Genomic DNA, 24,922 nt, shown 5'->3' with positions numbered 1-24,922 from the left:
CACCAACTTCTTTTAGACTGGGGAAGATTATGAAGATCCCTGCCCACCTCCTGAATAAAATTCTAAGAAAGTGGAAGATGCTGAAGAAATGCTGAATTGTGTGATAGGCAAGTGATAATAGCTTGTTTTATGGCTACACAAAGTGATATTTCTCCATAATAAACTTAAGGTAGATGAAAAACTTAAACTTTTCAAAATTACCAATAGCAGAAACTTCTGATTCACGAGGACTCAGATCTAGAGGGTAATATTTTGGTTAGAAAAAAAGTTGTTACCACTTCATTCCTAATCTCCCTTTCTATGGAAACGTATAATTTTGTTGGGGTTCCCTTGGGATAATGCTATCTATAAACCTTCCAGGAAAAACTGGTAAGCCTGCTCAGGAAAGAAACCGTCAGAGTTGGGAAAATGTGACATCCACATTTGGTTTTGTTTTGCAGTTTGTGTACATTTCCTCAAACACTGAAAGACATTACCATCTATATGGTTACATTTTCCAGCAAGTGTTGCCACTAATTTGGACATGTGGCTTTGTATTATGATTTCAACAGTGCTCAGAAATACTCAGCCTTTCCTGAAAGACAAATACAGCAATGCCTAATGATCAAAAATGTTCTTTACTTGGCTATTTACTTGTGTAATATATAAAAACATATACTGAAAAAAGTGGGATTGCTTACCTCAAAAATATAATCTTTTCCATCCTTTCCATGTACAGCTTTAACAGCACAGATGTCCAAGCCACCAAATATTTCCGAACAGGTGTCAACCCAAAGCTTGTACCTGTTTCATAAAAATAATTTTTTTCTGTGAGTAGCTCATCAGGCTCTTGATTTTCTACAGGCTTACCTAGTAATGTGTTCTATACAACATTTGCCCTATATGAATTTTCCCTATATTGTCAGTTGTATTTCTCACAGTAGTAGCTTAGGGGTACTGGCCTTATTGCTCTGCTTTTCCCAGCAGACTCCAGCAAAGCTGTGGTTCCGTATCCTGACCTAGTGTTATGCTGGATTCTGTCCCAGTTTAGATTGATTCCAGTTTTGTGTTTGCTCTCATTTGTGAGTAACCTGAAGATAAGTTGTGCTGAAACACAAACACATTTAGCTCTATCCCACCCTGAGGCCAGTACCCCCAGCTGGTTGTGGCTGGGCTGCCACAGAAATTCTCCACAGTAGGAGGATTTATCATCTGACCAGTTTCTGTGGCTTCAGAGATGCCAAAGGTTTTGAGAAAGTAGGCTTGCTTTTTTTCTGGGAAATTCAAAGCTGTGCCCGGGTTCAAACGTGCTGGTCCTGCCTGCTGTGCCTGCCAGTGTGCTCAGCTATGGGGGGGGTTCACTGGGGTGTCAGGACAGGGAATGAGCCTCCATCCCAAATCACAGCCCCAGCTGTGCTCCAAAGAGGCAATGATGGCTTTATACCTACAGCACTGAACATGGCAAAAGAGGAATCAAGCCAGAAAACCCTTAAGATGATGCAAGAGAACCAGATGTATGACTTTAAATAAGTTATGTAGCATGCAGACTTCATGTAGAACAACTACAACAAAATTCAACCGGAATTTAAGGAATGCAAAGGAATTCTACAGTTCCTAAAAAAGGCTAATGTTTCATACAGAACTGAATATAAAAGTTCCTCTGTTTCTTTTGCAACATCATGGTAAGAAATATGGCCCAAGGAATGGACATTTGACCCACCCCACATGCAGGAATATGATTTATTTTTTTTCTTTCTCTATGAATAAAGATATTATCTGACCAACAAAGGGGTGCAGTGGGAATTAGTAGTAAAAGAGTGAGGCAATTTCTGTGATCAAGCACAGAGCTGCAGGTGACATCACCACAGGACTGTGCTGGGAGCTGTGTGGGTGACATAAGCTGAGTGTGCTCGTTCAGTGGCAAGGACTGACCCAGGGGACACAGAACAACACTGGGAATGTTCATGAACTAACAGCAGAGCTGGGAATGGGATCAGTCAGTGACGAAATGATCCTGAAAGGTTATGCAGGCAGATATCACAGTGACACCACTTGCAGGACATCATTTGCTTAAAAAAAACCCAACCAAAAGATGCCTTTTATCATGAACTTTCATTGGCCAGCACTTGAGTCTAAAGCAGAGCTGTTTCCCCTTACAAACCCTACCCTGCTCCAGCCCTCGAGCCATGATCACAGATCTGCCACCTCAGGAGTTTCCATTGCAGAAACCTGCTGTATTAAACAGCATTTCACTGCAGGACCACAGGAAACTCATTGCTGGGCTGAGAGTCTTATTCATGTGCACGTATCTTCAGTAACAGCATCCTTTCCAACTTATTAGGCCACATTCTTTATATTTTCTCGTATCAAATTTGTTCCAGTGGAAAAGTTTTTCTTTTCAACAGAATACAAAGAAATCGATACAACTGTTTGAAAAGATCCTGATGGTAAGAATGAAAAAAATGAAATGAAGATAATTTTTTTTTCCTGGGAGAAACATGTTTTTTGTCTAAGAGGTTTCTTTGGATGCCTGACAATTTCCACATCTGTAGATGCACTGACTGACTGGACTGTTTGCATGCACTTGCTTATAAATAACTCTTTTTTTGCTGCTAAATACTGTGTATCTTAGAAAGTCACAAGGACAGCACAACTTGTCTTTAACAGTAAATATCTGGACTTTATGTGAAAACAAAAATGAAGACATTTTCCTTAAGATACCGAAACATGAATCAGATTTATGAAAGTATTTTTAATAGTCTATCGTCTGCCAACACACAGAGCTGGAAAAATGCAGTTACGTTTGGAAAGGGAGGTTTTGGATAGAGTAGCCTGTAGTGTTTCAAACCCAAGGTTTTCACAGTAGGTTTGACAAAAAGTCACAGTTCTTATTTTCCCAGAGCCGATAATACAGAGTGCAGCAGCCTGAGATAAGAAAGGTAATACAGGATTGCTCCAGGTGTCTGACAGAAAATATCAGGTGTGCCAGGTGAGGGGGGCACTGTTGGCACAACTCTCTGTTCTTCTGGAACTACCTGGGGAGCAGAGCCCCTGGAACAGGGGGCAGTGACAAAGTGTAAACTGAAATGTGCTGCTCCTCCACCTTCCCTTTGCCCCTTGCTGGGCCACAATCTTTCTTTTCTAATTTCTACGCTCAGCCAACAGTGTCAATCGGGCAGTGCTTTCAAACCCCTTGTTCCTCACTCATGGCATGTATTATAAATGAAATGCATTAGATCTGATTGCTCTTGCTGTGTCATGAAACTGCTTCAACTCTTCAGAAAACTTTTTTTCCCTTCTCTCCCTTGCTGTGCAGTGTGCACTCAGTGGGGATCACACACAGCCCTTATGAGAAAACACCCATCTTTTCTATGCTTCTGCCTTCACTGGCTTAAAAGTTTTCGTTTGTTGGACTTCGCTTTAATGTGAAAATACCTACTTATTTTATTATATAGATATATTATATATAAGTATAAACTCACAAATTTTACAAAATTATAAAAAATTAAATTACATATTTAATAGATTAAATATTATTAAATAAATATATTCTTATTAAATAGGAAAATAACTATTTATAATCTCTAATTATCTTACATTCAAAAATGGAAGCAAAGCACATGGAGTATTTCCAGCAAGTGCAGGGCAAGGGAAGCATTTCCCACTGCTACTGATCCTGTTCATTTTCCTCAGGGCAGAACTGCAATGCTGTGTTTTCACAGAAGAACAGCCCATGGACTGTAATTACACACAGCCCAGAGCACAGTCTTGCTTTTCCTTCTCAGTGAAAACAGAACCTCCCTTGCTAGAGGAGGGTGGGTGGGGAAGGAGAAGGAGAAAACACTGTGGCTGCAGTCCCTCCCAGGGCAGAGCAGGGAGGACAGTCTAGACAGGCCTGGCTCAGCAGGGAGCTGCAATTCCCACCTCACTTGTTTTCACCTTTCCAGGGCAGGCAATGCTTCAATTCCTGTGTCTCCCTCAGCTCCTAAGAGGGACTAAGGGGTAAGTTCCAGACTTTAAAAAAATAACAAACAAACCCCCCAAAACACCAGAAAAGATTCCTGTTGAATTGTAACACCTTTTAAATTACACTTTTATTGTACACACTTTTTTTTCCAGCTAAAACTAGTAGCAGCCTTTGGAGATGCTGAATAACAGAATATTCAGAGCCATCCAAAAGCCTCTCAGTTTTATTTTGCAGGGAGAAGAGGTTTAAGTGTTGTGGAGGAACTTGGAGCAAATGAGTATAGTAAACCAAAGTACAGAGCTGGAACAAGGGCATTAGGGAAATAAGCTTCAGGGTATCTCATCAACTGGGGGAACAGCTTCATAGTAAAGTTTAGTGGAAATTTATAAAAGAAAAAATTAGCAATTTAGGATTGAAAGTACAAGAGAGAAATGTGATTTAAATAGGCAAAGTGAAGACTATTGCTTGGTTATGATAGAAGAAGTAGAAAGAGAAAAGTTTAAAGCAACATGCATGGGATAGGACTGAAAGGTAAAAGAGACAAAGGAACCAGAGGAAATGAATGACAGGTTGAATGTAACGTTTCTGAAAGGAATTGCAGTAGTTTTCGAGGTGCAGATATAGAGGTAGGAACTTAAGGGTGCACACAAACACCTAAGGCTGCTGTGTGTGGTGAGTGAACTGTGAGAGGAGCCAAATGGAACTGCTGCCTCATGGACTTTCTTCTAACTGCAAGATTTTTTTTCCCACAATGAACACAATACATGCACTTACTGTGAATTGCTTATCAGCATGCACTTACTCTGAATTGCTTATCATCCAAGGCTGGATGTGGCACTGAGTGCCATGATCTGGTAATCACAGTGGGGTTGGACTTGCTGATCTTGGAGGTCTCTTCCAACCCAGTTAATTCTATGATTCTATGATAACACTGCGATTTTTTTAAAAAATTATTTCAAAATAAAATTCCATTAATTTTTTAAAATTACCTTTTACATGAGACTCGACTTACTTATCTGACATAGCAATTTGTTCCAACATTGCAGAGCCTGTGTTTGTCTTCCAGTTTCCAGATATGGAAGTTCTCCTGAAAGGGGGAAAATATTACAAAGAGAGCCAATGGTTTCATACTTTCACTCTCCGTTAAATTACTCTGCTTTTCACATGAACACAATAGCACTATTTACACCTTTTTCATACCTGGCATGTTGTAACAGAACATCTAAACCCTGAGGAATTCTAAGAGACACCGCCATTGTCAGTAATACTTCACTGGAGGCACATTACAAAGTATGACAGTGCTGAGAAATTTCTGCTCCCCATTTATTAAGATAAGACTTTTTAAAAACCCCCACCCTACTATGATTGGCAGTGTTAGCAAAGAGCTGGTTTTGGCTGTAAGGGAACTGAATGGCCTGGAACACACTGTTACTGCAAATGGAAATGTCAAGGAGCTTCAGCTTCTCCTTTCAAACCCATACCACTGCAGAGTTAGCTCCCAGTAATTAAAGTGATCCTTTGAAGTGATTTCAGAGCTGTTTTGGAGCTGGATTTTGGGTTGTCCTCCAGTTTTCCCTCTTTGCTATCTACTAATATAATCTAAATAGTCTATGTCAGGACCTGAGTACACCACCTCCTGTTTCATGTCTAAGAAAAAAGATCCCTGTAAAGTTTTTTTCCCTCCTCAGACCCTGGGATTGCTACCAGGGCTGAGAAGATTGCTGTTTTCTGAACCCTAAATGCTGTACTGGGAAGAGGCTAAGGATATAAGTTATGAAGTGTTTCCAGTCATAAGAACAGCTGTAATGTATTAAAAGTATATTAGACAGTAGCTATAGTTTTCTCTCCATTTTTCCATTAACATAATTACGAGGGTCAGTAGCAATTGTGGGGGAATATTGCCTTTTCTTTGGGAGTCTCATAAAGTTAGTTGAATTTTAAAGCACATGATGCCATGCTCTTTATGGATGTGGGAGAAACTAGTGAGAGGGGAACAAGCATGTAATAAGCCCAGTAATAAGGCTGTGTTGTGATTTCTGCTTCATTTTTTAAAGTGATATTTATATATGTGTGTCTACTTGCAAATGAATAATTTTAGGTTCATTACTACTCTACACACACATTCTGCATCAGAGAGATAACACTTCTCACAAATCACAATCCAACTCTATTGCAGACTTCTCACAGGCATCATTAGCGTGGACTATTTTAGGTGGCTTTTAGGAAGCAAGATGTGACCAAATCAGGAAAAACCATCCTGAGGACTTTTAGCTAGCATTTAGTTCCAGATCCTCAGCCGCAGTGATGTAACCTCAACCCTGCTGTCTAGAGAAGCAGAGATGGTTTGCTTTGAGCCCTGCTTTCACTCCACAAAGTCCAAGGCTCCCTGTTGAACCTGAAGAAATCTCCCAGCTGATGCTTGGCAGGCTCTAAGGATGCTGCAGGGACCAGATGGGGAAGGCTATGGATTTAGACCTAACTGCAGGAATCTCAGCAGCTCGTGGGCTTGACACAGATGTCCTTCAGGACCAGAGGGATTCCATCAGACCATGGTTAACTGATACAAAACCATCTAACCAGACCATCTGGCACTCCAAACGCTAGATATGATTTCTGTAATTCACATGTGAACTCCTCTACTGAAATAGGAAGGTTTCCCATTCTTCTTCACTTTTGATAATTGCAAAGAGTCTTTCACATAGTTATTTCCTCCTCTGTTACTAAACACTGAAAAATAAATTAAACAACTCCTACACTCCTGAGTGCTTTACACTTAGGCTTAACATGTTTATCCTGGATTGGGTCTTTGCAAGAAGGAAGAACTGTTTTAAAATAGGTAAACAATTCATAGTAACTTGAGCTTCCCCTTTTCCAACACCTTTCTGCTTAATTTAGTAGCATTTACAGTACCCAATGCAAATTGCTGGGACAGGGACTGGTCATCAGAAAAATATGTAGAACTGTCTACCTACTTTTCTTGTGTAGGCAGCCTGCTCTGTGGTTTGATCCCCTGGCACTGTTCCTTTGGTTGATGTGCTGTACTTCTGGTTTATTGACCTTTTGATCAAAGTACTTTAAGCTCCGGGTTCAGAGCACTGCTTTTGGAGGGGGGATATACATACAGGGCTTTTGTATTTCTGGTTTTGTACATTGTGTGTGACCCTCTTCAACTCTATTTCCTTGAAGTCAGCTGAATTCTGTCTGGGTACCAGGGCAGTTAAGTATGTGTCACAAAGGGTCCAAGGAGCTGTGGTATTTACACGGATCCAGTGCTGCATTTTGGCCATAATCTCCACTGACAGACAATAAGCACCAGTGTTTGGTGAGTCATGGATCCACTTAAACCACAATTTCCCACAGAATTATAAAACTGAAGCTCTTAATAACTCTCTTTAAAGTACAAAAACAAATGTTCAGCTGGTATTTTTTTGTGGTGACTCTCCAAGTGCTCTGTTCCTGTGTCACAGAACAAAATGAGAACCAGCTGTAAAACAATATTCTACTGACATCATGGATATGTATGCACATGAATAAATTTTCAGACATTTGGTAAATCTTCTTCCCATGATGCTTTGTAACAATGGATCAGTATTTCATTTTTGTGTGTGATTAAGCTGTACGAAAGAATCTAGAGAAAAAATGATCACTAGGTTTTTAGCATTTGGATGAACCCATGGTTTCTGAGGAGAAACTTAAAAATAAATAAAAGGTAGGAGGAACAGGCTGTCATTTCAATGTATTTTTGCTGTCCCTTAGGTCAACTGCTTCTTCTGTGAAAAAGAAACATTTATGTTTCAAAATGATAAATTTACCATGGCTGACTCTCTCAAAATTTTTTTAGACACTGAACAGCATTTAAATTTCAAGTCAAACGAAAAAAAAAAAAAGAAGAGCTCTCTCCTACAAAATGTTGTGGTTCAATTTCTACAATAAGGGATGAGCAGTCATTACTAATACGGCATCTGGCTGTTGGTATGTGGTGATGTATCAGAACCAGTAAGAGCTGGGCCTAATTCCTAAGACTCTGCCCTTGGGAGCTGCAAGAGTGGGAAAAATCAGCTTAATTTATTATAAAAAAGAGAGGAGGGGAGAGATGGGCAGCACAGCACAAGGAATCTACCTGTCAAAGCACCAACAAGAGAGAAAATACCATCCAGTCTTGCAGAGGCAGAAACAGTTGCATGAAAAGGTCTGTGGTGAAGAAGGAAGGTTGGCTGGGACTGGGAGGAGGGTGAGAGGGCAGGGCTGGTGAATTGTACTGAGGAGAATCCAAGGGGTGAGGGAGAGCCTAGAGCAACAAAACAGGTTAGGAATAGGAGGGAAGGACTGAAGAGACAGGAGGGTCTGGGCAAGCAGTGGGACTGGATCAAGATATGGCCTGGACAGGTGACCTGGGGGTGTAGGAGCATCGTGCTATTAGGAAATGTAGGATGGGTGTCCTCAGAGAGGGGGTAAAGCCAGAAAAAGTCAACAGTCTGGAGTAACAATGTTAAGACAAACAAGCAGAATTCGAATTAACTTTCCTGGAGAAGCTGGGGATTGAATGCTGTATCATTCAGAAGCATTTTTAAAGATTCTTGTTGTCTTTAGGGAGAGGTGGGGAAGGCCCAACACACCTGAATTCTGTAGGGAGCATAAGTCACAGTTCTGTATCACTGAAAACACTGAAAATCACCAGCAAAGGATTTCAGAAACCCTTCAATCCTCATGAGCTTTTTGGGTGTTCTGCCTTAGTCACTGTGCCCAACTCAGATTTTCAACGCGCTGTTTCTGCAAAATTTAGGTAACTCTGGGTTCAAACCAAATCAGGAGGAGTTCAAACCAAATCAGTCCACACTGCTGGGTGGGGCTGATCTATGGGGACAGTATTTCCACCCAGTCTGTGCTGTGCTTTCCTGAGGCCTCTCAGATGTACAGCGAGTGGCAGATGAACTACTGAGCTGTTCTGGAAAGGCCTGATGTCTGGTGTTCTCTCTCAAGAGCCCCGTCAGTCCCAGGTCAGGACAGACCAGCAGTTAGCTCTGATTCTCTGACAGTCATGTCTTAGTGGAGAAGTCCAGAGTATGTGGCCTTCTGAGAGCAACCTAAGGAGATGTATTTTTACACATTGGGCTAAAGGTTCTTTATCCTAGAACTTCTTGGCTGTTCCGAAGTTACTTGGCACTTAATGTCAACCCATTTAAATGATAAAAACATTGGAATTATAAAACATTTTAGGCATTTGCATTAACCAAGCTCCAACTTTTCCTGCTCTTAGTATTTATGCCTTGCTTGGAGTTCAAATGTTTCTACTGATAAAGAACTTGACTGATAAAAGAACCTTACAAATGTCAACATACAAGAAATCTCTGATCCCTCCAATGTTCACAAGTTCCTCGAGAAATGTATCTGTGTGTGTAGATGGGTGTGCACATGTATGTGTATTTTTATCTGTATTCTGATACATTTTTCCTGCCTCAGAATTCTAAGCATGAGGGAACTAAGAAATGAGATGATCTAACTTGTCTTAAAACCAGGAACAAAATCAGTGTATGTCAGATTACACTGCTTGATAATCAAAAATTGGTAAGTAAAAATATGTATAAGCACAGTTACCACAGCTCAACTGCTGCACAATAACCTGTTTTGCTGCTCCAGGGTAATGTCTGTGAAACTGAAACATCCTCTCATATAGTCATGATCTTTAAACAAACACCTGGATTCTAAAATTAGAAGAGATTTTCTCCATCTATGTGCAGGTCACTGCAAGATTGGAATTGTTTTCACATGTGTTATGTTAAAAAGAGAGGGCTTTGTTCCGGGAAAGTGTGACAATTCAGATTTGTGTGTGTGACTGACATCCAACTATCCTTAGAGGGAGAAGAAAATTTGGTCCTAAGTTTATGAAAAGATACAAAGGAGTCTTATTTAACAAGTTCCCTACAAAAACAAATCCCCTTCCAACTGGTTTTTTCTTTAAACGAAAACAATAAGCACAGGTTAGCAGAAAAACAACTCTGGCAAGCTCACCTGTTGTCTTATTCTCCTCCTCCCAATCACAATCAACTTAAAAAATAGTCTTGATAAATCTAAAAAGTCTGAAACACTCTCTCCAGAGGCACAGAGTCACCACATCAGCTCAGAGATTCATCCAACATCATCTTACTGGTGCGTATCAATTTTGAAACAAAGGATGAAAGAAGATAAGGTTTTGGCTCACATGTATGCTTTGTAGTTACTGCCTATCTTTTGGATCCTGATGTCATATTTGGAGTCTATGAAGGGCTCAGTGGTGGCGTAGGTCTGAGTAAGGGCTACCACGCTGGCTATGTCCTGAAAATCGTAGTGGTTGTCTACCTTGATCTGCAGCCATCATGTCACAAGACAACAGCATGTACAAAAGAAAAAAGAGTAATTAGGAATAAAATGTAAAATTTCAGTTGCAAATGGCATTCATGAGAAGTATGGTTTTGGACAGCATGAGTTTATTACAAAAAAGTATAGGATATTTTATCTGATTTCTAGATTCTATAACATTTATGCATTAAAGTATCTATTTTTCTAGGCAAAATACCTGTTCATCTATAGAAAGAAAATTGCAGATAGTGGAATTTCATTTTGCTTTAGTTTTTTTTGAAATGGTGGTTGTCAATTATACATCTGCAGGCGTTAGGATTTTTTAAGGTGTGATATGTAACTCTAATTTATATGGATTTCTTGCTGCTTCTGTAAATTGTTCATGTAACTAAATGTATTTGAAGCCCGCCATGTACTGTCACATCATCCCATCAGCTTCTCCCGTGAAGGAGGAGCTGAAGGGTCACAATATCCTGATGAGTGCACATTCCCAGGATGCACAGAGGGGCGGCTCAAATCAGCAGAATCATTATTCTCATTTTTCCCACTTCTCTGCAAGGATTTGGGCTTCGTAGGAGCACAATTTCCTCGGGGTGGAACACTGTGCTAAGGTGGTTCTAAATGGTGCTAAACCATCAACTTCAACACCTTGAAATAAGGAGGACGTGGAAAAGTGGGGAATGTTGATCGAGAGGGAAAGGGAGGAATCTTTAGTGGGCAGAGGGAGTCCAGACACATCACTTTTGTCCAGGGGAGGGCACATCTCTGGGGCTAACTCAAAGCTGGCTGAAACGGGATGGGGGGGGGGGCGGGGGGGGAAAGAGACTCACAAGAGAAACCTTAGGGCTGGTAGAAAATGGGAGAGGGACAATGGATCTCCACCATACTGCTCCAAAGGACATGTCAGAAAGGTGAGGAAAGGAGGCAGGGATTAGTATTTCTCATGGGATCTAATATTAGGGGAGTTTGTAACTCTTTGCAAGTCCAGTGTCTTGTTTGCTTTTACTGTCACCTGGTACTTAAAGGGAACCTGAGGGCCCTCAGGGAGGTGGGACTTGCATTTAAAAGCCCAAAGTTTTAACTATTTACTCCCAGCTCTCAGATGGGGAAAGATAGAGAGTAATTTGCCATTTGAGAGCCACAAAACTAGACACAAAGCCCACTTACAACTTGATTTTCTGAAAACTTCCTGGCCTGCACAAGTGTAATTGGGACCACTGGAAACACTCCTGCTGGCAGAGCCCTCAGGGAGGCCTGGGGTATGAGGAGAACCTTCCTTTCCCCTCTGACTAAGCAGAACAACAAAAGGCTCTCTAAGGGCTTAAAAAAAAAACCCCTAGATTTATTTCTAGACATTTGATATGCTGAACATTTCTGTCCATTCTTTTTCTATAAATGAGAGGTGAATATTGAAATATGGCATAAACATTCTAACACTTCACATATGCAATCCTCAGACATGGCAGTTTAATTAGTGGTTAACTCTCCTCTCAAGAAAATTGGCTGCTGGAATTCCACTGACTTACTAATAACTACCAAATAAAGCAAAACAGTGATAAATGAAAGAAGACAACATAGAGTACAACTTGCAATTAAATCAGTTTTCTATTTCTATTGCTAGTGGCAAATATTATGTTCATGGAACTTTTGAAGATTAAAAATCATAAATGTAACTATTCTCTGATGATTTGTTTTAAAATCTAAAACACTTAGGGCATTGAAATGTTTTCAGTGAGTGAAGTTACTCTGTAATGACTAGAAATTGTCACTGATAGCAGTGAAATCGGGATTGAAATCATATCCCATCGACCCAGCACTGTGAGAGAAGTGATACCAAAACAACTGTACTCACCACTGAAATGCAATTACTTTGGAGAAAGAAAGCAGCAGTTATATAGTGGTATGAAACAATCACAGAGAATACATTAATAAAAGTTCAGTATCAAGCTGAAACTGATAAAGAACCAAGGCAAAACCTTCCCAAAGTCCCAGGTCCAAAAAGCTGGATTGTGCAACAGACCTTGACTCTTAAAGAGTTTCAGCGCAATCACCCAAATTCATAAACAAGGTTTTGCTTCGAGAAAGCATCTCAGCATATTTCAAAGAGCATCCTGTGCAGGGCAATGCATCAACTGCAAAGGCCTCAATGTGAGAACACATTGTGCATGTTTCTATTTTCCTGAAGAGAGATGCTTTCTTGAACAAGAGACAAGCAGAGATTTGCAAGGATAGGGATCTGAGGCAGAGCCTGGACAGTTAAAAGGTAAAATATCCAGGAAAGGAATGAACATGCACAGTATTTTAGACAAACACCCTCCTGACATGCAATAAGTAGCATCTGCACCTTTCCCATGCCTGAATGAGCATGTCCAATCTTCACAACAACAGGAAAGGTTGGCATTGTTAGCTGAGGGGGGAAACAAAACAGACAGGTTAGAGAGAGCAACCAGGAGTTAAAGGATTAAGCAACATCATTTAGGGAAATTATTTAAGTATAATAAGAATGAGGCCAATGCTGCTCTTGTCATGTGGTTACTTGAACTGTTAATCATCTGTGTAATACTGTGCTTTGATGACTTACTCTGTGTGTTTTCTGAGGTCTGTGTTATTTCCCATGCAGCCAATTGGCGTATTTCTCTTTTCTATATGTCTTTCCTTTGACTTCACTTTTTAACTGAATTTCTGCTGTTTCCTATTTTATGTTTTCCTGCTTGTGTTTTTTGACCAATAAACTCACACTCTTCAAGGTTATAATCATTAACAATGTCAAATTAACCACCTTTTTGGCTTGAATTCCATTACTTAGCATGGCTATAAATACATTTTGTGACCACTTATGAAAGCAATGATGTTTAATTCACCACAAAACTTGCTTTAAAGACAGATCCTACTTCTGAGACAGAACATCCAAGTTTTCTAGGAAAGGTTCCAGCATTGAATGCAAGGAATAATTCAGCTATTGGGTAGGAAATCAAATATACAAAAGCATATGAAAACACTTTATTTAATGTAATGGTAGTGGTTCTGTCTTTCAGAAAGGTCTGCGAATGGCCAGTTTTATTTCCACCATTCATTTGAAGTTTTAGATCTCCCAGTCACGGGCACAGCTGGCACTTCTTTTTCTTCCACCTAAAATGCACATGTATTGAACATCTATCAACCAAGCACAAACACACAGACTTAGTAGAAGAGGATTATAACTAGAAATAAAAAACTGAACACCTTCAAGGTGTAATAAAACTGGGAAGCAGTAGGACAGTGTTATGGGCTCCAAAGCCTTCATTTAGAACCCCATTTCAATGCAGTGAATACAATCAAATTGGTAGGTTATAAAGCTGGTTACAATACACACACACTTTTCCTATATTTAAACATTTATTTTCAATATGATTTAAAGATGCCTGCATTAAAAATACCAGAACTGCATGAGAACAAGTGGGCATTCACTGCAAGGTTCATATTCCACACTACACACCCTCACATTCCCAGTGCAACACTTGAAGCTCTTTCTTTTCTTATAGTTTGTAATGAACTTTCTAAAATGCATACTGATGTAATATTATATATAAATATATATATATATATATATATATATATAAAGGACATCTAATCAAACCAAGTTCTTTGTTTTTTGACAGAATCTCAGTTTCTGCTCTACCTCATCAAAAGGAACAGAAGGAATCTTTGGATCCACCCTTTTAACACACCAGAATATTCAAAGCCTGGTGAAACTGCAGGGTCCCACAGCTGGCAGCTACACAACACAGGCTGGGGAGGTTCCTCACTGATTTCTGCATCAAATCCAAAATCAGGGCTAGAGTGTCTTTGCAGGAGAAAAACAGATTTGATTTAAAGATGTGCAGTTTTCCTGGTAATTTATTCCATGATTTAAGATGTCATAGATGTATCTTCTGCCAGGGCACCCCTGAGCCTTGAAATCCAGGATCACAGGCAAGCCGAGTGTTCTCCCACCATCTCTTAGTTGTTGATGTCCCACATGTAACTGCAGCTGCCACATTTCTGTGCCTGTGTACTTGTATTTTCTTGGAGAAATTCTGGATACTTTGGTCAATATTGCAGGAATTGATAACTGAAAACTCTGAACACCCTCTATTTAACTCCTGCTTATGCACCACTTCAAGCCTTGGTCTTTAAATCCAAAATACATTTAATTGCTTTTTAAAGTGCTGTTTCACCCTAACCAATTAAGGTTCAGGCACATAAGCATGAAAACAATTGGTTAGCCTCAGAATAGCCACAAGCATTTGCAAAAGCATGATACAGTAAAGGTCACTTACACAGCAATTTAAGAACACAAATCCTGCATGGGCAACATCTAGTCACTTATGTATTGCTTTCAGATTTTAAAGCTAGGTGTGTTTTTTTCAATTTTTGGGGGCAAGAGTGAGAACAAATCATTGCCTGACTCAAGATTCGTAAGGACAGGACCACATTTCTGTGACTGAACTACAAACCACTGCACTGGGGTTTGCAATGGAAATGCTCTAACTATAGCAATACAAAGGGCACTCCTGTAATTAGGAGGACCACATATCTTCCTATGATCCCAAAGCTGTGGAACCCTCTGTGGGCCACAGGAACAAACTCATTTCAAAAAAAAAAAAAAAAAAAAAAGGAAAAGTAACTGTGCTTTCTACCTCGCAAAATGCACTAATCATTTCCCTCTGGAGCCTGATCCCAAGATTCCATGTGGGACACCACATCCCAGCACAGCCTGAGGGAAGAGGTGGCAGCGGGGAAAAAGAGCTGAATGATGTGTTTTAAATTTCAGAGAGAAAAAAAACCAGGAAGCATAGAAGGCAGACAAAATTAAGTTATCCATGCATTTCTCTTGTTTTCATCTATCCCTGTGACAGGCCCATGAACCCAGGGCTGATGGAGTTGTAGTTATTTCTATCTATCTGTCTATCTATCTATCTATCTATCTATCTATCTATCTATCTATCTATCTATCTGTCTATTATATATGATAATGTGATAGTGACAGTGAAAACTTACGGGTTCCATGATTTTCCCTTTAATTTACAGTATAATTACTTGATAGGGAGGCACCTTGAAAGAAGATCCATCAATGGATCCACTTTCAACAGAGTGGATACTAACAGGGCTCGTTGTGGGTTTGCTTTGAAATGTATTATTAAGGGGGAAAGGTCGTTTTTACAAAAAAAATTCTACAGTGGCAATTAAAAACTGATGGAAAAAACCCCAAATACCAGCAAGAAATTTGGTAAGTTCAGAAATATGAGAGACGGAAATGTCTACACTGCATGAAACATTGCACATACATATAATACACACGAAATACGGCAGAATTAAAAAAAAAAAAAGGATAAATGGGACTTCTAACTTAAATAGCAATGTAATAAACCATCATTATCAACTAGAGAGAAAACAGAATACTTGGGAAACAAGGAATAAAATATTTCTGTAGATAGATAGGAATATGATAGGATCAGTAATGAATGTTGGTAGCAGCTGGAAAAACTGTTATGTAGGAACACCTTCACAAGCAGTTGAGGTATATATTGATATTTGCTAATACAATATCATTAATCAAAATAACACCACTGAGTATTCAAATGTTTTATCAGCTCAAAAATTGCAAAGATGGTTTCAGTCTACACACTTGCATTTATCTGGTTTTAACCTCTCATACTGTTATTTTATGTAAAGGTGATGTTTCAACAGAACATTGACTTAGGATAAGTTGCATGGCTCTCTTCTAGGATTAGAACTAAGCACTACTCGTAGTAGTTACTACTTTGATCTGTGAACTTGAAGAGACATTGCCAAGGAGAGCAAACAGTAGATTATGTTTTGAAGATAAGAGGCAGTAATGAAAAATGTTTTGAAGAGGAATCCTTTTAAAATCTGGGTAACAGAAGTTGGTTCTTAAGTTTTAACCTCATAAACATTTAGCATGAAGTGGCTTTACTGAACTGACATGTTACAATGGTTTCTGTCATATACTAATAGTGGGAATAAAGATTCATAGTTAATGACTGGACAAATCCAATGGTTGTTACACCTTCAAACTGGGGGTTTGCTCACAGGTGACAGGAGTTGCAGTGAGTGTAGCAGCAATGTTTTAACACCACTTGGCAGGCCAGGCACTTCCCCAAGTGTTAGAAGACTAATGCTCTCATGGTTAACTGCACTGGAGGGCTCAAGGACACAGGAGGATTAGGGAATAAATATGAGAAGTGATTAAATCTGTAATGGAAATACAACAGAATATATGGGTTTAAAATGTGTCTGTAATATCCTGTCTGAAAAATCATCATGTTTTTAATAACATCTATCTTTTCTCTCCCCAAATGACTATCTATTAGTATTTGTCCTTCAGGAGCTCATTTGCCCACAGCTTAATTCTTTACTATCACTTTATTTTACAGAACTACCATTTATTTTATCATTTTCAAGGCAGTCCAGTTGAAAATAAATCTTTTCATGGTGTTGCACGAATGCCCCCGAAATTGATTCTGTTTTTTTCAGATGAACACCTTTGAAGTTAATTATTGCAGTTGTTGCAGGAGCAGTTTTTCTATAACGAATGGATGTGGGGGTTTGGCTGTGTCCTTGCAATGGCATCTGACACCAAGAGGAGCTGCACGGGCAGAGCTTCTGAACACCCCGAGATCTGCACTCCACAATCTCCAAGGGGAAACTAGAGGCCTGTGTCCAACACTAATCCTTTCAAACAGCCTCCAGCAGCATCTGCAATATTCTTTAATTCTTTTAAATTGCTGAAAACAACACAGACAGGAGCCCCTCAACAGGTCTCACAGTTGTGGGTTCACCATTCATTTTTCACTGGATCTACTCGTATTAGTTCGATAAGAGCAAAGACAGTACTGGAACTCAGGTTACTCATTATTTCTCCAATTTTCCATTTGCTCTTTTTTGGTTCCCATACAGGGAACCTACAAAGTTATTACAGCTGCAATTAAGCTATTTAGATTTACAGACAAGGAACTACCTGCAACAGGAGTTCTACTGATGGAAGGACAGGGAGGATTTGACCCAATATCCTGAAGCTGCTGGATAAACCTGAATTAAGGTAAGTGTGCATTCCCTGCCAGGTATTCTGACACAGGCCACAGGAGCATGTTTCTCATGTCATTAAGTCTCTCAGCTCATGACATCTGTGGGGTTACCCAGCCTGAGACCACAAAGCTTTTTGAACCTGCTGGGGCTGGGAGCAGTAAGTGATCAAACCATCCTATTGAAGGTTTGAAACACTTTGGATTTTCACTCCTCTGTAGATGTTATTACATCAAATGTTCCTGTTCCATGTTGCAAGGAAAGTTTTCAAATTGGATTCAAACACAAATTAGGTTCAAAGGTTCATTAGTTACTGGTCAGAACCTATTTTAAATGCCTGAAATCTGCAAAATAGCATTGTACTACTTTTCTGAAATGTCAAGATATTTTCAATACGTTCCATATGTTTTTTTGCAGGAAATTTACATGTGGCCTGTCTTCTGTTCTGTTCCCATTAATAAGTAAAGAGAATGAACAGGGACATACAGCAAATTCAATCAGAAAGCACTGCAATTACTGGTCTTTGCTTTTGCAGAATGTAAGACAAATTTGCCCAACTAAAACAGTTAAACAAATACACTGATCACATTATATAGGTGCTTAAAAGAGCAAGCAAGTACGTTGAGAACTGCTGTTGTCACAGCAGATAACCGGTGAAATCATGGGTCCTAGAGGGCTGCATGAGCATGAAAAGGCTTGAAAGCTCCTGAGCCCTGCTCTGGAGATGCACAGTAGTAAATTGGCAAACTGGTTGCATTCAGAACATACTGCAAGATCAAACCTAAGCACACCCTGCCAGCCAAAAATTAAGAAAAAATAGTTAAAGTTAAAACACAGACTTTCCCTTCTCCTTATCTGTCACAAGCCAGCAGAGGATTCTTTTTCTTGCTGAAAAAAAGGAATCCATATTCTTCTGGAAGACTTAATCTGTTATCTAAGCATAGAGTGTTTGTCAAAGAATTCATTAACATTATTCAAACCAACATTTATGTCCACTGGCCTAGAGTATATGACAGGTCAACAGCTACACAGCCCAGTGGTGTTGAGATCCCCAGTTTGGAACTGCCAGGCAGAAAAAACCCCAACAAACCAACAAGCCAAACCAAGGAGCAAAAGAAAAACTGCTCTCTGAGAAGGAAAGTATTGAATGAGATGCTACAATTCTGACATCTGAGCAGTTAAATTAATAAAATTACAAAGCTCATGAATTAATGTTATGCCCAGGAAGAGGTGCCCTGTTTTCACATTCTACCACTACCAGTATTTTCAGTGATCTTTAATGAAAAATCAGAAGTAAAAGGAGTACTGTGCCATAGTACCTCTTCCTAAGAAATGCCTAATGCTTCTGTCCTTCCTGAATCCATTTCCTTTGAACTGCAATGTGGGTCCTGTGCATGCAGTTCCAGCATAGCAGCAGCAGCAGCCACAGGGAAACACCTCCTGTTACCTGAACACATCAACGAGTCATGTCCTTCCAGTGAACCTGACAAAATAAACTGCATCCCTGTTTTACAGAGGAACTCCCTCTGTCAGCTGAGGCAGCTGGCAGCAGTGTTGTTTGGTGAATGTGGGGTGGTTGTGCAGGATCTGAGCAGTGATCAGAGATCTGACATCTCTCCTTACCAACACACCTCTGCCTCCTCGCTTTGTTCTTCTCTAAACTCGAGCCAAACTCCAGCTCTTGGTCAGAAATCCTCCTTAATGGTTCCCCCCACCCCAACAGAATGGAGTCTGTTGGTTGCAGGAGGTGATAGTTTTTCCACAAGAATTTTTGAAGGAATTGTCTGATTCCAGCTCAGCTTTGAAATCCCAGAATTGTGTACCCCCGCTCCTGTAAGGTTCAGTAACTACAACCACAACCCCATTCACACATACCTGGGAATCCTGTTGGCTGATGGCACTGTAGGACATTTCCATAGCTGGTAACACTGCCTAGAGATCTCTACACAAAAATACCATGAATACCCACTAAAGGCACATCCTTTTTTATTTTTTCTTACTATGAAGCCCAGACACTCAACTAGGCTCAGTTTGGAAAATGAAAAGCCATTTGCAAAATGCTGACAACTATAAACATTTCAGGTCTTGAATTTCTGGACACATCCTCTAAAGAATGTAAATTTGATGCAAATTAGCTGATAACAATAAAGCTGGCTTACAGTTAGAGGCACTTGTGGATTAGTATGAAAATCGAAAAAGCCAGTTAATTTATAATTCTCTTATTGATGTCACAACAGCAAGGATAATTATTATCATGGCTTCTTAACACTTCATCTGCATCAACCCTTTAAAATTGAATATTTTTTGTACTGTAGGATTAAAAAGACAAGTATCCCTTTGTTATATAAATCTTTAGCATCTGCCCACCTAAAGATTTCGTACATGTGCTTAACATGCCTTTTACTGTTGAAGGGAATATTTTAGTTTGATAAAACTTCTCCCACAATACCTCCAGGCACTATTATTGTCTTGGATAATATGTAGTGCAGGTAATTCAGTTCTCCAGTAGCTGGTTATAGAATTAACCAGCACAGTCTCCATCTGTATTATTGTTAGCATTTTGTAATGGAAATACCTCTCCTTTCCTGTGGCAGAAATGTCCTGGACTTTATAACTCTGGTTAGTAGAGTGTCATCCTGCAATTTCTTCACTGTAAGTCTAATAATTTTAAAGAAAACCTTAAAATTTAAGCTTTATACATTATGGCATCCAAAGTTTTATAAGTTCTACTGCAATTTAAGTATTTTTGAACAATGCTCAGAGTTCAATACAGGCTGGTTTGTTTCCAAGAGACATAATTTGAATTATTCTAAATTTACTTTGAATTCTTCTAACTAAGATAGAGTATAAAATATAATCAAAGCTGTCTATAAAAATAGAACTAGGCAAAGTTCATCAACTATAACAAAAAAAAAGTTAAAAACCCCCTGCTAACAACAATACAGACAACATAGTTTTTTGAAGGTTGTATTCACCCTGCTTTAATGTCCTTGTGGTGGAGCTGACTAGAAAAGCCACAATAAGAAAAAAAAGAGGGGGCGGAGAAGTAGCGAAAAAACCCTCAGGTGTTGCATAAACAACAAGTTCAGTGTTTAAATATTTATCTTTCCAATAATCCCCAAGCAAAGTTCATTTAACCACTCTAGTTCCATGGAATTTATTTGTGGAATATGCATCAGCCTAAATCTAATTTTGCTCTGCTTACTTTGGAGAAAGGAAATTAAAAGTGAAATAACGAAGGTGGCCTTTTATTCATTTTTTCTTTCCCAGAAACAGGCAGGAAGAGTCCTAAATCAATAAACAAGCAGCAGATGTACTTTCTCTGGTCTGTTTGGTTTTCAGAAAACACAATTTCCAGATAAAGTGGGGGCTCAGCCAGGCAGGAGTTCCTGTCACCACTGGGACAGCCCAGCACAGGACTCTCTGCAGCAAGGAAAGCAGGAACCTCATCCTCAACCAGCTGCTGTTCCCAACAAACACAGAGTTTGGAAATGTCAAGCCAAATCTCTCGCTGCCTTGTACCTGCCAAAAGTAGGTGTAGCATTGTTAGTCCCTGCAGTAGGGTTTTATACCCCCAAGCCAGGGGAGAATCTGATGTGCTTAGTATTTTTTTTTTTTTTTTTTTTTAGGTAGAGGTACATTAAAGAAATCTAAAAGCTGAAGCAGATAAAAAGAGTAGAACTTTAATTTATTAGTGTGCCAGGTACCCAGGGAGAGAGAGGCAAATACACCTTAACTGTGAGTCCTTTCCCCTAAACAAGTTTATAAACTAAGTGCAATATGGAGGAGAATTGCTGGGCCACCTCAAATCCCACTGATGTTCATGGGAGCTGGTGCAGAATTGGGTGTTCTGAGAACCCTGTGCCTCCAGCTGCCACCAGCATCAACTGCAGAGCCTGGATCTGCAGCAAGCAGTTCCCTGACATCCCTGCGAGGCTGGAGATGATCTGAGTGTACGAAGTGACACCACACTGTCATCAGGAAATCAACCTGCAGCGCCTTTGTCCCCACAACTGGTTTTTCAATTGAAAAATCACAGGTATCCAAATCAACACAAAGTGATCTTGATGGCAGAAAAGTCTTCTATTTTCAACAGCTGCTCAGGATGAAAACAGGAACTGTCACTAAGAGGGAAAACATTAAGTGTACTGGCAGTGAATCAAAGAGAGCAGTTCCCACAGATCTCTAGCAGAAGTTCTGGAGACAGAAACTTTGCAGAAACAAATTATATTTTGATTCTGGCATATCAGTGTTTCAATCAATCCCTATCATTCAACCAACTAATTAGCAAACTGTTGCCTCTAAAGTCAAGTAACATTTTGCCACATTATAAAACAATTACCCCAATTGCTGTGACTATAAACTGGATGGTTTTTTTACTGTAGTGTTTCAGAGGTGACAGCTATAAATACCCTTCCTTTTGAAGCAGGTAGTACACACAGAGGCACTGGAATTTAAAATCCCTGAAAGCTCATCTATTTTGTGAAATATTATTCTAACTCTGAGTTTTCTACGTGATTGGGCAGGTTCTGTTCAGGATGTGGACTGTGACTAGATTAGGTAAACTGAAAGAGAAGTAAATGCAATGCCAAATGGGAACCAGGGAGGAAAGAATCGTAGCAAAGCATGGAGTAGGCAAGGGATAAACTGTTGCTGTGGAGAATCCTGCCTGCTACCTTCTCAAATGAGATTCACTAGCTACAGTGGAGAGAAGATAAGATTGATACAGATAAAAACCTGTACTCTGCCGACTGGCAGAAGGCAACGCACAGAGCAGGCAGTGCAAGCAAAAGCCTGAGCAGACCCAGATCACGGGACAGCTGGAAGGGATGGCAAGGTGGCTGTGAAATATCCCATCATAACCAAAAACCTTTGGAAAAGGCTGTGTGGACAGTCCCTACGCAGCACAGTTCAGGAGTCCCAGTGGCTTTAGTACAGGTCTCTGGGGGCTTTTTGAAGACAAAGAAACAGTGATGGTAATAAATGACCACAATGCTGCTGATGGATGCTAATGCCTCATAGTAAAAAATAGCAGGGCCCCTGACAACCACAGTGCAAAAAGCCCCTCCAGAACTAGAAGTCCCGTACAAAATCAGGATTCCCTTGGAGAAGAGATGAAGCTGATCATAAATTAGCCTGCAGTCAAGTTTCCTACCTTGTTTTGATATTGCACAACTCACCAAGTACAGTGGCTCATCCCCAATCCTCTTTAGTTTCTTGTATTTCAGTAGAAAACAGACATTAGTTGTTTAACACCAGACTTCCTCATGCAGACAGAAATGAAAAATTGCCAAGTGTTACTTCTACTGTGTCAATAACAAATTGAAGGAATCAGGATAAATGAACTTCTCTGTTTCTTATTAGCAAGTGGTGGCAGCTGTATCAGAACAGAACCAGAGGGTGGGCACAATTTCATCCTGCCCCCCCTCCATCCCTCATGAGTGTGATGATATAATTTGCTATGAGATCATGGCTTACTTATCAAACTAAAGGAAAATTACCATCATCACATACTGTGCAGTGAAAGAAGCCCTGTACTGTTAGTCCATTTATACAAACAGAAACCTCTTGCTTATATTTGTAAAATGTTGGCTTTAAATTCTCTAGTATTATTTCAGATACAATATTATTGTGCTTAGGAGTTAGTCAAGGAATATTCCTGTCTTTTGGGAATAATCTTTTTATTTATTTTATGAGGTCAAGATGTAACTGTAATACAGGATGGGTGCTGAGTCAAGGGGTCCTTTTTACAGAGAATCCCAGAATGCTTTGGCTTGGAAGGGATATCAAAGATTGTCTTATTTCGCCCCCTGCCATGGGCAGGGACACCTCCCACCAGCCCAGGTTGCTCCAAGCCCCGTCCAACCTGGCCTTGGACACTTTCAGGGATCCAGGGGCAGCCACAGCTTCTCTGGGCAACCTGTGCCAGGGCCTGCCCACCCTCACAGGGAGGAATTCCTTCCCAATATCCCATCTGTCCCTGCCCTCTGGCAGTTTGAAGCCATTCCCTATGTCCTGTCCCTCCATCCCTTGTCTCCAGTCCCTCTCCAGCTCTCTTGGAACCCCTTTAGGCCCTGCAAGGGGCTCTCAGGTCTCCCTGGATCCTTCTCTTCCCCAGGTGAATGCCCCCAGCTGTCCCAGCCTGGCTCCAGAGCAGAGGGGCTCCTTTTAAAGGCCCTAAAAGTAATTTTCCTAATACAATGAAAACCACTACAACATAAAATATAGAAAAGGCCAATGCAGCCTCAAGCTAAGACCAAATGCTTGCTGATATTGTTCAGTGATAACAGGCACTTAAGCACTGCATTGACACCAGAACAAGATACAGGCAGTATTCGTCTCCTCAGAGAGGCTAGAAGTGCATTTTCTTGCACTTGTGAGAGCATGTTTCTGGGTACAGACCTACTAAAATCCCTTTCAAAAGCTACAATGTAATTGTCTAAACTCTGACAGCAACTTGACAAAACTCACTTTTCAGAATGAAGATTTACCAGAAAATAGGAGTTCTGCTGAGGTTTCAAAAACCACAGCATGTCCCACCCCATCCCTCCCAAAGCCAGCTAGGGGTAGGGACCACTGGGAAATACATTTATTGAGACCTGCTGCTATGGCCACTTGTTTCTCTAGGTGTGATCGTACTACAATATTCCACCCATGTACACGTGGCTTTGAGACACTCCGAGAAACCCAACTGAATTATCCCAAGGGCAGTTGCAGGCAATACCAGGTAAGATCATAATTAAAATGTGTTAATGGCATTTGCACAATTAGTATATGAGATTTAGTTTTAACATTTTTACACTTTTACACACTCAGGTGAAAGTATTTAATTCTCAACTACATCTACAAGATAATGGTAAATTGATTTTAAACTTGTCACAAAATTATTTTTAATTTCTGTTCTGAGCATAATGTTTTTATATTGATTACACAGTTAGTTTGATTGTACTAGATGTCTTGAGGACATGCAGAACATAACTTGACATGTTCTGGAGAACCTTGGACAAAATGTGCCTTAAGCAACCACAGGAAAGGTAGAGCTGCACACTCAACATGAGAGAAGACAGTTTGCCCAGCACATTTCTCTATTATTTGAATTTTAGCAAACAGCAATCAAATTGGTCTAGTTAGGCATCTATAACAGCAGCCATTTGATGCCACATGAAAACCAATCAGTGGCTCCCAATTAATTCCTTCATCACTTTCCAGTCCTACTGCCCTAAGTGAGACTTGCAAATCAATGGTTCCAGACCCTCTGAGCACAGAGGCCACTGACACATCTGCCTGGGGCTTTGTGGGGCCTTCTCGTAGCCTGAACTTCCCGTGTAAGGCTTCAGCCTCACATCTTTTTACCTCTTCACTCACATGAAAGAAGTCAGGTTCCTCTTGGTAAGAGCAGAGATGTTAATGGCTCTAAACTATTTTCAGGCATTAGTCCTGGATTAGGATCCAGCCTTGTTATTTGATGCTAAAACTTCAGACTGGAAAAGTAAAACATCAAAACATGGCTGTGTGAACTAAGTCAGGGCACAGTGACAACACTTCTGGCTCAGTGCTGAGTGTGGATCTGTATTT

The 24,922-nt window shown here is 40.1% G+C and overlaps 1 protein-coding gene across 1 annotated transcript in view; it reads right to left on the bottom strand.

The window, feature by feature from the left end:
* SYN2 (synapsin II) overlaps nucleotides 1-24,922 on the bottom strand; it is a 168,435-nt gene that overhangs the window by 34,972 nt on the left and 108,541 nt on the right. The window contains exons 6-9 of the mRNA XM_027887417.1: nucleotides 12,627-12,689; nucleotides 10,146-10,288; nucleotides 4,959-5,033; nucleotides 681-783 (exon numbers count right to left, since the gene is read on the bottom strand). Of these exons, the coding sequence (XP_027743218.1) occupies nucleotides 681-783; nucleotides 4,959-5,033; nucleotides 10,146-10,288; nucleotides 12,627-12,689 (384 nt within the window). The remainder of the gene's footprint in view (nucleotides 1-680; nucleotides 784-4,958; nucleotides 5,034-10,145; nucleotides 10,289-12,626; nucleotides 12,690-24,922) is intronic.

The sequence above is a fragment of the Empidonax traillii genome, unplaced genomic scaffold, assembly GCF_003031625.1.
Source record: "Empidonax traillii isolate 1590-97213 ecotype Southwest subspecies unplaced genomic scaffold, ASM303162v1 scaffold209:size809316, whole genome shotgun sequence".
Taxonomy (NCBI): domain Eukaryota; kingdom Metazoa; phylum Chordata; class Aves; order Passeriformes; family Tyrannidae; genus Empidonax; species Empidonax traillii.
Note: the sequence above shows the minus strand (reverse complement) of the source record. Positions and strands in the feature narration are given on the sequence as shown.